Source organism: Galleria mellonella, unplaced genomic scaffold (genome assembly GCF_026898425.1).
Source record: "Galleria mellonella isolate WM207_F2 unplaced genomic scaffold, CSIRO_AGI_GalMel_v1 utg113, whole genome shotgun sequence".
In the NCBI taxonomy this organism is placed as follows: Eukaryota; Metazoa; Arthropoda; class Insecta; order Lepidoptera; family Pyralidae; genus Galleria; species Galleria mellonella.
Genome location: NW_026441975.1, coordinates 1,569,359 through 1,580,389, shown reverse-complemented (window position 1 = coordinate 1,580,389; position 11,031 = coordinate 1,569,359). Strand labels below are relative to the sequence as shown.

At 29.1% G+C, this 11,031-nt stretch overlaps 2 protein-coding genes across 2 annotated transcripts; one reads left to right on the top strand and one right to left on the bottom strand.

Moving 5' to 3' along the window:
• Window positions 1–1,442: 1,442 nt before the first annotated feature.
• On the top strand, window positions 1,443–4,414 carry LOC113513053 (uncharacterized). The gene is made up of 4 exons (XM_026897040.3): window positions 1,443–1,570; window positions 2,355–2,528; window positions 2,857–3,010; window positions 4,178–4,414. Exons 1-4 carry the CDS (start codon window positions 1,484–1,486, stop codon window positions 4,267–4,269), a joined length of 507 nt encoding a protein of 168 aa, XP_026752841.2. The 5' UTR covers window positions 1,443–1,483; the 3' UTR covers window positions 4,270–4,414.
• Window positions 4,415–4,961: 547 nt separating this feature from the next.
• Window positions 4,962–8,379, bottom strand: LOC113513052 (uncharacterized). Its single transcript, XM_026897039.2, has 4 exons — window positions 8,290–8,379; window positions 6,175–6,297; window positions 5,489–5,642; window positions 4,962–5,056 (listed from the first exon to the last, which is right to left on the bottom strand). Exons 1-4 carry the CDS (start codon window positions 8,377–8,379, stop codon window positions 4,962–4,964), a joined length of 462 nt encoding a protein of 153 aa, XP_026752840.2.
• Between the last annotated feature and the right edge of the window lie 2,652 nt (window positions 8,380–11,031).

Sequence of the window (11,031 nt, the reverse complement as noted above, 5' to 3'; positions counted from 1 at the left end):
AACACATGTCTCATTATAATGTTGAAACGATAACGTGAACTATATGAGTTAATGATGTAATAATATTTACCATCGTACAAAATCTGTTGGTTTATATGTTAATGGTGTTTAATGGTGAAACAGATTAAGTAAACCATTATTAAGTGTTATTGTTTTGAATATTATATTCCAGTATGTTATACTAGTTGTGTACCGCGGCTTCGCCTATAGTCGTTGTGATGTCGAATAGGCTATAAGCTATAAGCAAAAAATAATCTAATCCAAATATTTCCAGGGGTTAGCGATTTTGCATATAAACATATGATGTACCAACGTCGATTGCTTGGGTACCTCTGTCCCATTTGTGTTTCAACCGTGAAGCAGCTGTTTGCATGGCTGTGTTTCGGTTTGAAGGGTGGGATATGGCGTGAATTTACTGGGTACAAAGGAATAATACCAGAGTCCTCAGGAATGGCAACGCATGGGGGGTATCATGGGCGAAACAGTATACTCTGTTATGTCCATGGTACTGCTCATGTCTATAGGTGACGGTTACGACTTTCCACCAGGTAGACCGTCAGCTTGTTTGCCGTTCTAAGTTGTATAAAAAAAAATAGTAACATATGGTGTACCAAATTAATGATAATTAAAACTTACTAACTAAAAAAAAAGTTTGCGAATTTATTATATTGTTGCCGTTTACTAAAATAAAAGTTATGACATACAAAAGCTCCATATTAATTATTCCAATCTACATGACGTAGGTATGCTATGAGCTATCTTCAGTTCACAGGATAAAGCCGGGTTTAGTACAGTCGCACGGTACGTTCCAATACAGCGATGAGTTTTTATTCGACTTGAGAATTGAGTTTTTTCAAGCATCTCCAAAAAGAAAGCAGTTCGTAATTCAATTGTATTTTTTTTTCTATATTTATTACCTTATAACTCGGTTAGATGTAAAAGCGATTTGAAAAATTCTTTTTTTATTTGAAAGAATATACTTGCAGATCTGGCTCAAAGGATATCTCTGGCAATCCAACGCGGAAATGCCGCAAGTGTCATGGGGACTTTTGGGTCGGGTACGGATCATGAATCAAAAAAATTAAATTAATGATCAGTCCCTGATCATTAATTTAATTTTTTTTTTTTGAGATTTCAAGAAGTATTTGAATAAGTTCATAATTAATATTTTATAAACGGGGTATTATTATAAATTTATATTAATTGTAGAAATCTTTAAAATACTAATATTTAATATAATTTACCTGTCTAAAATCGAGAATTATATATTAAATAACTTGCAGATTGGTGTCACAGAAATTTTAGCAAAATCTTTTAAATTACTTAGTTTAAATTTTAAATCAAAATAAATAGTTTTACTACAAATGAAGCCTTTTTTGTGGAACATAATCTTAAAGTATTGTAAATAGTGACATAGCTAACGTATGAGTCTACATCTAGTAGGCTATTTTAGTATTGATATTTAACTGAATAAGTTCGAAAAATGGCATTAGGTTTTTTAATTCCGAAAAATTTCATATGTCGCTATTCACTACGCACTGGAGCTACTGTGTTTGGGATACTTATGAGCGTAAGTGGATAATATATATTTTTTTAAAGTATATACGAATAATACTAATGATGTTTACAACGTAAGGTTAGTAAACTGTGTATAGTTAAATTTTTGTATGGTTTTCTATTTTATGCCATGCTCAGTTAAAATAAATAAATATTAATCGAAAATGATAAAAAATTGGCTCTCGTACTATTTCGGCTACTGAATAGGCTATATTCGTACTGGAGGCTAAAACTTTTATAGTTATCATTCAATACACGTTGCATTAAAAATTGACTACACAATTTTGGGAAAACCTTCAGTTTAATTTGTAACTTTCTATTGTGGAAAAACGCTAACAGTTTCAGTTTTAACATGTACGACATTTTCTATGTAGTTAGAATTACTTAAGATAATTAAATATTACGTCCTACAAAAAAGCTGTTATTTCGTTCTAAAAATTAAACTGCTCAACCGATTTTGATATAATTCTACGAAGCCAATCTGTAAATATATCTCTTCAGAAAATAAAATTAAAAAAAAATTATCCAATTCAGTTTAGAACTAATAGAGAGAACCTCCTTATTCTAAAGTCTGTTGAAAATTGAATTAATACGAGTATTTAAACATACCCATGAGAATGTAAGATATTTATTTCTACCAAAAATAAATTAATAAACAGTTTGACAACAACAACAAAAATTAACAAAGACTTTGCACAAAAAGTGCATACATTTGTTATTTGTTGCTAGGTCTTTAACAGTTCTAGAGAAGTTCATTAATCATTTACATATTTCACTCTCTATTAATTTCTTTGCAGTGTTTAATGATAGTTTCTTGCATAGCAACGTTAATCCAAGTGTTGTCTATGGACAGTCGTCACTCCTGCGGTGGATTCCCCTGGAGAAATGCATATAGCTTCAGTATAACAGCTGTGTTATATTCTTTAATCATGCTCGCTGTCAACCTCTGGTTTATCTGGGGACTTAAGAAGGTAAAATATTTAAAACATTAACTTCTAATGTAATATTTCCTGTACATTAGAGTAGATGTGTAGTGTATGTAAGATGAAAAAATTAATAAAGTAAAAATCCTGGAAGTCTATATCCGGACCGGTTAAAAAAAATGTAATCATTCCTTCATCATTACACCAGGTTGACATATAGATCTCTTTTAGATAGATCTCTTTCGGTAATAAATCCACCCTTACAAACATTTCGTACAACATCGTCTAGCTACAATTTTCTAATGTTAATAAGCTGTGCTGTGCTAAACATTCTTTTACCTAACATATCTTCTTTAAAGATCATTGACTTTTACAGGAAAAGGCATCTGTGGTATTAAGTTGGGTTGTTATCACTGCAACTTGGTTGATCCAATTACTCTGTCTCATGATTGTACTGCTCTCCATGTATAGTAAGGAGGCAAACTTTTCTGCATGGTTGTTCAGTATTATTTTTACTATCATCGGTTATGGTGAGTAATAATCGGTTTTTCTATTTTATTGAAATAATTGAAATAAAATATGATATATTAGGATTTTTTATATGTATAGAATAGTGTGGGTATAAGCAAACGACCTGATTTATAGACGGTTACCTTAACTCTGCAGATATCTTTTTATGTAAATTTACAAGCAAAGGAATCTACCGTTAGATACATTTTTGCAAATTTCATGCATAATGTATAAGGTATGTATGTAAATGTATAAGGATCTCATAACATTTGAGGTGATCATAATGTTTTTTTTTTCTCACATTTATTTCTATTGCTTGCACTCCTTTTCAATCTTCATGCATGCACTGTAGTATAAAATAGACCTATTACACTGTCACTTTATTTTTTAAATATATAAATTGTTTTTATATTATTATGTTTGCCAACCTTTGCGAGATATAATATTCATGAAAAATTGTGTTAACTTGAAAAATATTCAGCATTCCACCTGTGTATAATATTTAATATCTTTGATATTTTCAATGTATGGAAAACAAAACTAATTGAAATTCACGAACAAAAATAACGATTCGAGTATAAAATAACATATAGTTATTATACAAAAACATATTCCCCCATTACTCGAAATGTAAACAATTCCTCGGAATTGTTTTTATAAAAAGACTCAAAAATAACATAATGTCACAAAGAACCGGACTTTAACAAATTCACTTTAATATTAGATAAAATGGGCATAGACGCAACATGGAAAACCTTTTCGATAAAAGAGAACCAATCATTCTATGATATTCATGGTGCTATTTATCTATCCATTAGCGACATTTTTTTATGGATGAAGATAGAATGGTGCAATTGTCTACGCTAACGGTTTGCTATGGCGGGGCACTAGTGGAGTATAAAAGATAAGATAAAAGATAAGACGAAGCCAGGTTAGTTGGTTTATTGTGAAATTAAATACAATTGTTTACAGGAGAGACCATGTGGAGGTCAACCAGATAAGGTATACTGCTAGCACCATTGCTAGCAGTATATCTTGTCTGGTCGACTTCTACGCGGTCCTCCTCACGCGGCGGATAGGTGGCCACATTGCTAATAATTCCTCCCCCGCCTTCGCCTCCCTTGTTGGCGACATTAGATGGGCTGTTTCTCTAGTAATTATTTTCTAAGTTATATATTTTGTTACAGGCATACTTCTATACGGTTGCCTAATTGGTTACGCATATTGGTTAGAATTAAAAAATAAACGCAGACCATCAACACCGGAAATCGACGAATAAAATAAATTTGTCAACTTAATAAAACTATTGAATTTCTTAACAATGCAGTTCGACTCACAAGTCTTTTATTATTATATAATTAAATCTTATCCTGTTTAGATTAGGCAGAAACAACATTATTTTTTTATAATATAAGGGACAAATGAACATGCGATAAAACACATAGTTTTCTCTGGTGTTAATTTTCTTTTTTTTCTAGATTATAGTTTTATTTTTTAAATATGCTCGTATTTTTTTTTTTTACTTTTTACTCTCCTTATTAATTATGTGAGATCAGATTTTCTCGCATTTGTGCGCCAGGTTAATCTATCCTGGATATGTCGTTACCTGAGGTTCTAAATTAGACTACCATGTAAATCGCGGACGGCCACTGTTCTTTCTGCTGGCAGGTTTAGCGCAATTTGCACTATATGTTTATAGCTTTTTTTTTTATATACCAATACCATAAATATATCATACCATATATATATTTACTAATGTGGAAATGAATTTATTGTTACCACTTGGCGCCTTAACGACTCAACCAATCTTCCAGGAATTCGGTGTGTCTGCAGTATTTAGGATATAAAAATTTATTTTATTTTTATCAATCAACAAATCTTGATCACACCAACGAAATAAAATAAAATAAAAATATAATTAATAATTACACATTTAATACATAATTATTACATTTATTCATATATACATTTTTAAATTTCTTTTTGTAAGAACAATTCGTTTATATACTTGGTTGTCCCAATACTCCTACGATAGCTGTTAACGACCAAAATGAAGTATATTGTCACTGAAATATAAAAATCTTATTAAATTTTGCGTTTTAAAATTTTTAACGCAGTTTATTTCAAATACAGGATTGTTCACCATGGATGTATTCATTTAGCAGAAATCTGTAGTATTCCTAAAACTGAACAAATTATTTATTCTAGTTATTCAGTTTAATATATATTCAACTGAACAACTCGAATAAATAATTTGTTCGAGTTATTCAGTTTAATGTATATTAAATTGAAAAACTCGAATAAAGTTCAGTTTTATCTCATTAGGTTTCGAGTATTGGATAGCTATATTATCTACCAAAAACTAGTAAATGAAGTTTATTTTCATATATTCGTTACTTAATTTCTCATAACACATGGTATGGACTGAGGACTAGGTGATTTCCGTAATTCGTTATTTAAATTCCGTAATTTCGAATTTCAAATATGTTATTACTTACATAGATACCAAAGTATACCAATTATTACAATAAACACTCTATTTCTTTGTTTTCTGAATGTGAACACCAGAGCAAGGAGGATCGTCAACGTTAACATCACCGCCACGAATATTAACGTATACCAAATCCAGATGGCGCATAACAGAGCATCGCCCTAGAAATATATTAACAATTAGTAGAATCCTACTGCTATTATTAATCCGAAAGCTTGTGAAGATGTATGACTATTTATTACTCTTTCATATAAAAAATACTGTACAGATTTGAAAAGTAATTTGATACATAGAATATATAGAATATTGTAATGTATGATTAGGTATATGCTAAATTAAAATATAGGATATAAAATAAAAATGTATGAGACCAAGCTCTAAGTATATCCTTTAAAATAAAAAATAAAAATATCGATCGACAAATCGGTTAAGAACTGACGTAGTTTTAAGGTAACAAAAATAATAACACATACAACCGAAATAAGAACCTCCTTGCTTTGAAGTCGATTGAAAATTAGACTATTTCATTTGCCACAAGGTTCAATTTACAAAATCAATTTATAATTAGTTTTATTTTTTATTTCAAAATATAAAAAATTAATTTTATAATTTGAATTATACGACTGAAATATAAATCATTAATGTCCATTTACATTGAGGTTCAATTTCAAACATTGCATAATGTTAGTTCACCTTAAGTATACCACACAACAATACAATGCTTGCAGCAAAAAATAAAGCCACCAGTATCCATATGGTAACAAGAAGGTAGCTCATTCGCATGAACAATGAGCAACCGTATGCCATTGGATGCACCTATGAAAGTATATAATATTTAATACTACCTATATCCCACAGCTTCACTTGTATAAATCAGTACATGAAGTATCCTAAGTGCTGAGTTAGCATATAATCTACACGTGTACCAAATTTCATTAAATGCGTTCTGTAGTTTTTGCGTAAAAAATATCAAACAACACAACAATATATTTTCGCTTTTATAATGTTAATAGTATATATATTTGAAATACATATTTGTTTACAAATTACCAAAAACATGAAGGTTTAAGATAAGAATAGTAGAACGTTGAGAGTTTCAATAATTCTGGGCGAAGTTTAAGAAACTGTGTTTGTAATTGTAAAAGGGTAGGGGTCAAAGATAATCTTAAATTTTGAGATAAAATAGTAAATTACCAGTAATAGTAAAATGAAATAGATTAATATATATCTCCTAAATATATATATTAAATTATTTCTATTTAAATAAAATAAAACATAAAATTAAAATATTAATCTATTTTATTATATATAAATAATAAATTTATCTATTTCTTTTATTCTATTGGATCTTCTATCCAAAGGTCGTCTGGAAGAGATTGCTTTAGAATAAAACCGCATTTTGTATTTCATATTTTTAATATATATATATATATATACATATATGTATTTGTATTACTTTTTCAACAAAGAATAAATAAATAAATAGAAACAGTGAACAAAAATTTTCTATGGTTTTTTTTTTATCTAACGAATAATTCTAGTACCTAAGGCTACTTATTTGTATAAGATGATCAGTAATTAATTAATATGAAATTTTCCTTGATAATGAAAGTCAAGTCTGTTTCATTAGCTGGTGTTGTTTTCTCATATTATTCTGATATCTCATTAAATCAAACAATCTCTCATTGTTTATCAAAGTTGAGCAAAGTAATTAATTACGCTGTGTTCTTTAAAATTTACACAGATATTTTTGCTCCATAAAAGTATGTTTCTTTTATAAATTTGAATGAAAATTATATTTGCTATATAAACTTATTTTTAAAATCTATAGAGGATTGCAATTAGCCGTGTGGTCCCAGTATAAAATAGGAGGGCGAGGGATGGCAGCAGCGTCCCTCTTTAAATATCTCTAAAGCCTGACTGCGGTTACTAATCCGCCTACCAAGCATGGCAACTACTGGCAAAACCCCTTCAAGGAAACGCTTGTTCAGCAGTGGACAGTTAAAGGCTGATATGATGATGATGATGGTGGTTGAGGATTACAAAGAGTTTAAATGCACAGAATCCATCTACATAGAATTTTCTTTATATAACCCGCCGAGTTTAATAGGTGTCTCGCGCTTATGGCATAATAATAAACTAGTATATTAAAAACGGCGGATTATACAGAACACATTATGATTCGGAATATATAATAGTCGGAATTAATGCTAAAAGCATTCTCAAACAGTTAGCCTTAGGGAAGTGTTAGAATACTCGAATGTGGTACTAGTAATAATTAATACATATATACATACAAAATATACATCTATAAAGAGATAAATATATATCAATAACAAATATACTTACACATGTATAAGATGTATTATATACACGAAAATGATAAAATTAGAAAGTACTTACTACTTGAATAAGAATATATAAAAGTGAGCATAAATTTTTTTTAAATAATATTGTCAGTTATAATAATTATACAATTTAAGTATTTCAAATTAATTTTATATTAATTTAAATGATATACTTTAATACTTTTGAAAAACGCATTTTTTTTTTGCATGTCACAGCACAGCTGATTGTAAGTAATATTAAATATTAAAAATATAATTGTAGCAGATTTGTAACATAATATCCCAGGGAACACTTTTATAATTTACCATAACACAGTATGATATCATAAAATTTTATTAGGACAGCAAAATATATACAATTTTATGGAGACACTTTTAAACCCAGATAAATTACAAAACTGTGTAATACTTTCACATTCATAATATTAAATAGGAAACAGTATTGCAATAAAATACGTACAATACTCACAGCCGCTACTATTAGCGAGCCAGTTTTTAAGTCTATACCGAATAACGATTCCAGGACGGGCAAATCATCTAGTACTGTCATAATTAGGTAATTTTTTTTATTGAAATTTAAAAAAAAATACTTGTAGAACTTTGACATTAATGATAGAATTTATTTAATGATGTATATAACATAAATGACGTATTTTGATGCTTTAATTTAAAGCAAAGATATTAAATATAGTATTTCATCTTAGGTTTAAATGATCATAAGTAAAAAAAAGTCTAGTTAAATTTTGGTTTATGTTTATAATGAAATTTATTCACGCATAAATTCTATTCTGGCTCTAAAGTTTCTTTTACAATGCTTATATCATAAAATATTAATAACCTATTTTTTTTATTAAAGTTAGAAGGTAGTAATATAATGTGTTGGGTATGTGACTACAATAAAAAATATATCATCGATATCATCATAAATGTATATTGAAATGATTTTTATCAGCTTTACTCATGTTTTAAATTCACTTCGTGTTATTTACGACACAGCCGTGAACCGTGCCCATTAATAAGGGTTTCTATTATATTCGAAACTAGTCGAGTATCTCCGAATTTAAAACCAACATAAATATGTACAATATAGTATGACTCACGATAGTTATTCAATTATATCATTGTGTTTTTTTATGTACAATGAGTGCTGGTGTACAATTGACTGCAGAGATTGTTTCCGAAGTTCTAATTACTATCTTATGTCTTACTTTGAAACAGAGCATATCATCAACAGAGAGAGCATAGTTACGATATGTTTTTATTATTTTTATATTTGCTACGAATCTAGAGAGTGATAGAATAGGTACATATTTTACCTCTGGAAAATATCTCGTTCTTTGAGAAACGAATTAGGTTGAGTAATCTCTTTCATAATATATACACAGTATAAAGTATTCTCCTTACACTATGCTATATATCTGAGCATGAAAGGTTAGTTTCTATTGGTACTTTCATACTCTTATTCACTTATACTTTGTTATAATCTAAGTCATAATATGATTTTCTGACATTTCATTACCAGAGGGAGACTTTGTACAAAAGTCGATTGCTTGGCTACCTCTGTCGCATTTGTGTTTCAACCGTAAAGCAGTTGTGTTTGCATGGCTGTGTTTCGGTTTGAAGGGTGGGATATGGCGTGAATTTACTGGGTACGGAGAAATAACACCTGAGTCCTCAGGAATGACAACGCATGGGGGGGTATCATGGGCGAAAGAGTATACTCTGTTATGTCCATGTTACTGCTCATGTCTAAAGGCGACGGTTACTACTTTCCATCAGGTGTGCCGTCAGATTGTTTGCCATTCTAAGTTGTATAAAAAAAACACCACATCAATATAGTATTTTTGTTCATATTTTTACACCAACATTTACAAACTCATCCTCTTTGTTTGTGTTACAAACAAATTTTCAATGCAATAAAAATAAAACAAAAAAAAGAACTCCAATGAATTTACAAGAATCAACATAACGTTTTCAACTTTCCTTTGCGCGTGTTCAGTTATTTAATAAAGAAATTCTTTGGTAAATATTTAGTAACAAGCTTCTAAGATATTTAATTGAAATATGTATCTTACATTAAACATTCTCTTTACAAATATATAGCAATTTAAAGTTTGTAGCTACTCATTAGTTACTAGAGTACATTACTGCAACGGAGACTTGATGCTCTACTTATAAATTAAAGTTTGTTTTATTTTTCTTTGCCAACAAAGAGATACTGCAGAAATTCTAGATGGAAAAAGGCTAAAGTGATTTCAAGACGTTGTCGCACTGTACATTTATTTCCTAATTCATACGCTATGGCTCATTTATTTGATTACTTAATCTAGTTTTACATTTCATATCTATTTATTTATGAATATGAATATAAACACATTCATTTCGATTGATTTTTTTTGTTATTGTCGCGATGACATTGTCTATTTTGAACTAATTAAATTTTACAATTTTTTTTTATTAATTATATTTTAACACATTTTAAAATATGTCTACAGGGTGGACTTTATGCCTGATGATATGAATAATTGGTTAGACACTTCCTTAAAATTAAACTAATGATTTTGTTTTCACTCTGTATATAATGCATAGAATCCTATAGGATTATCCACATCATTTCAGCCATTTTTCGTCCACTGTTGGACATAAGCCTTCCCCATAGACTGCCATAAAAATATATATAGGATTATCAAGTACATACTAATTAATACAATGTAACATAGTTGGATTTTGTTAATTAAACTACGCAACATTTAGTTCCATACCTTGTTGCCTATTAAAAATAAAAGCTTACAGGCCCTAGCTTTGATATCATGATCGAATAATGAAAAAAAAAAGGATTTTCTACATCCTCTGTCAATCGGATTTGAAGTCCAGATAATCCAATTAGCTTCAGACTTTGTCAGTTTTAAAAACGATTGCCGCTTTATATAACAAGTTTAGAAAGGTAGCTAGTTAAAAGTAAATTATTTACTTGTATTGTAATATTTGTCAGTTTATATAACTAAATTATAGACCTAGCTATGATAAATAATTTACTTACATTGATTTCCAATTATTTTATGTGGAAATTAGTATAATAATAAAACAATAAGAATTTATGCATTATTTATTTATTTAACTTTTTATTGCACCATTCGTGTATAAAATACAAAAACCTGTAATGCACAAAAATATCAAATACATATAATTTATTAATATATAT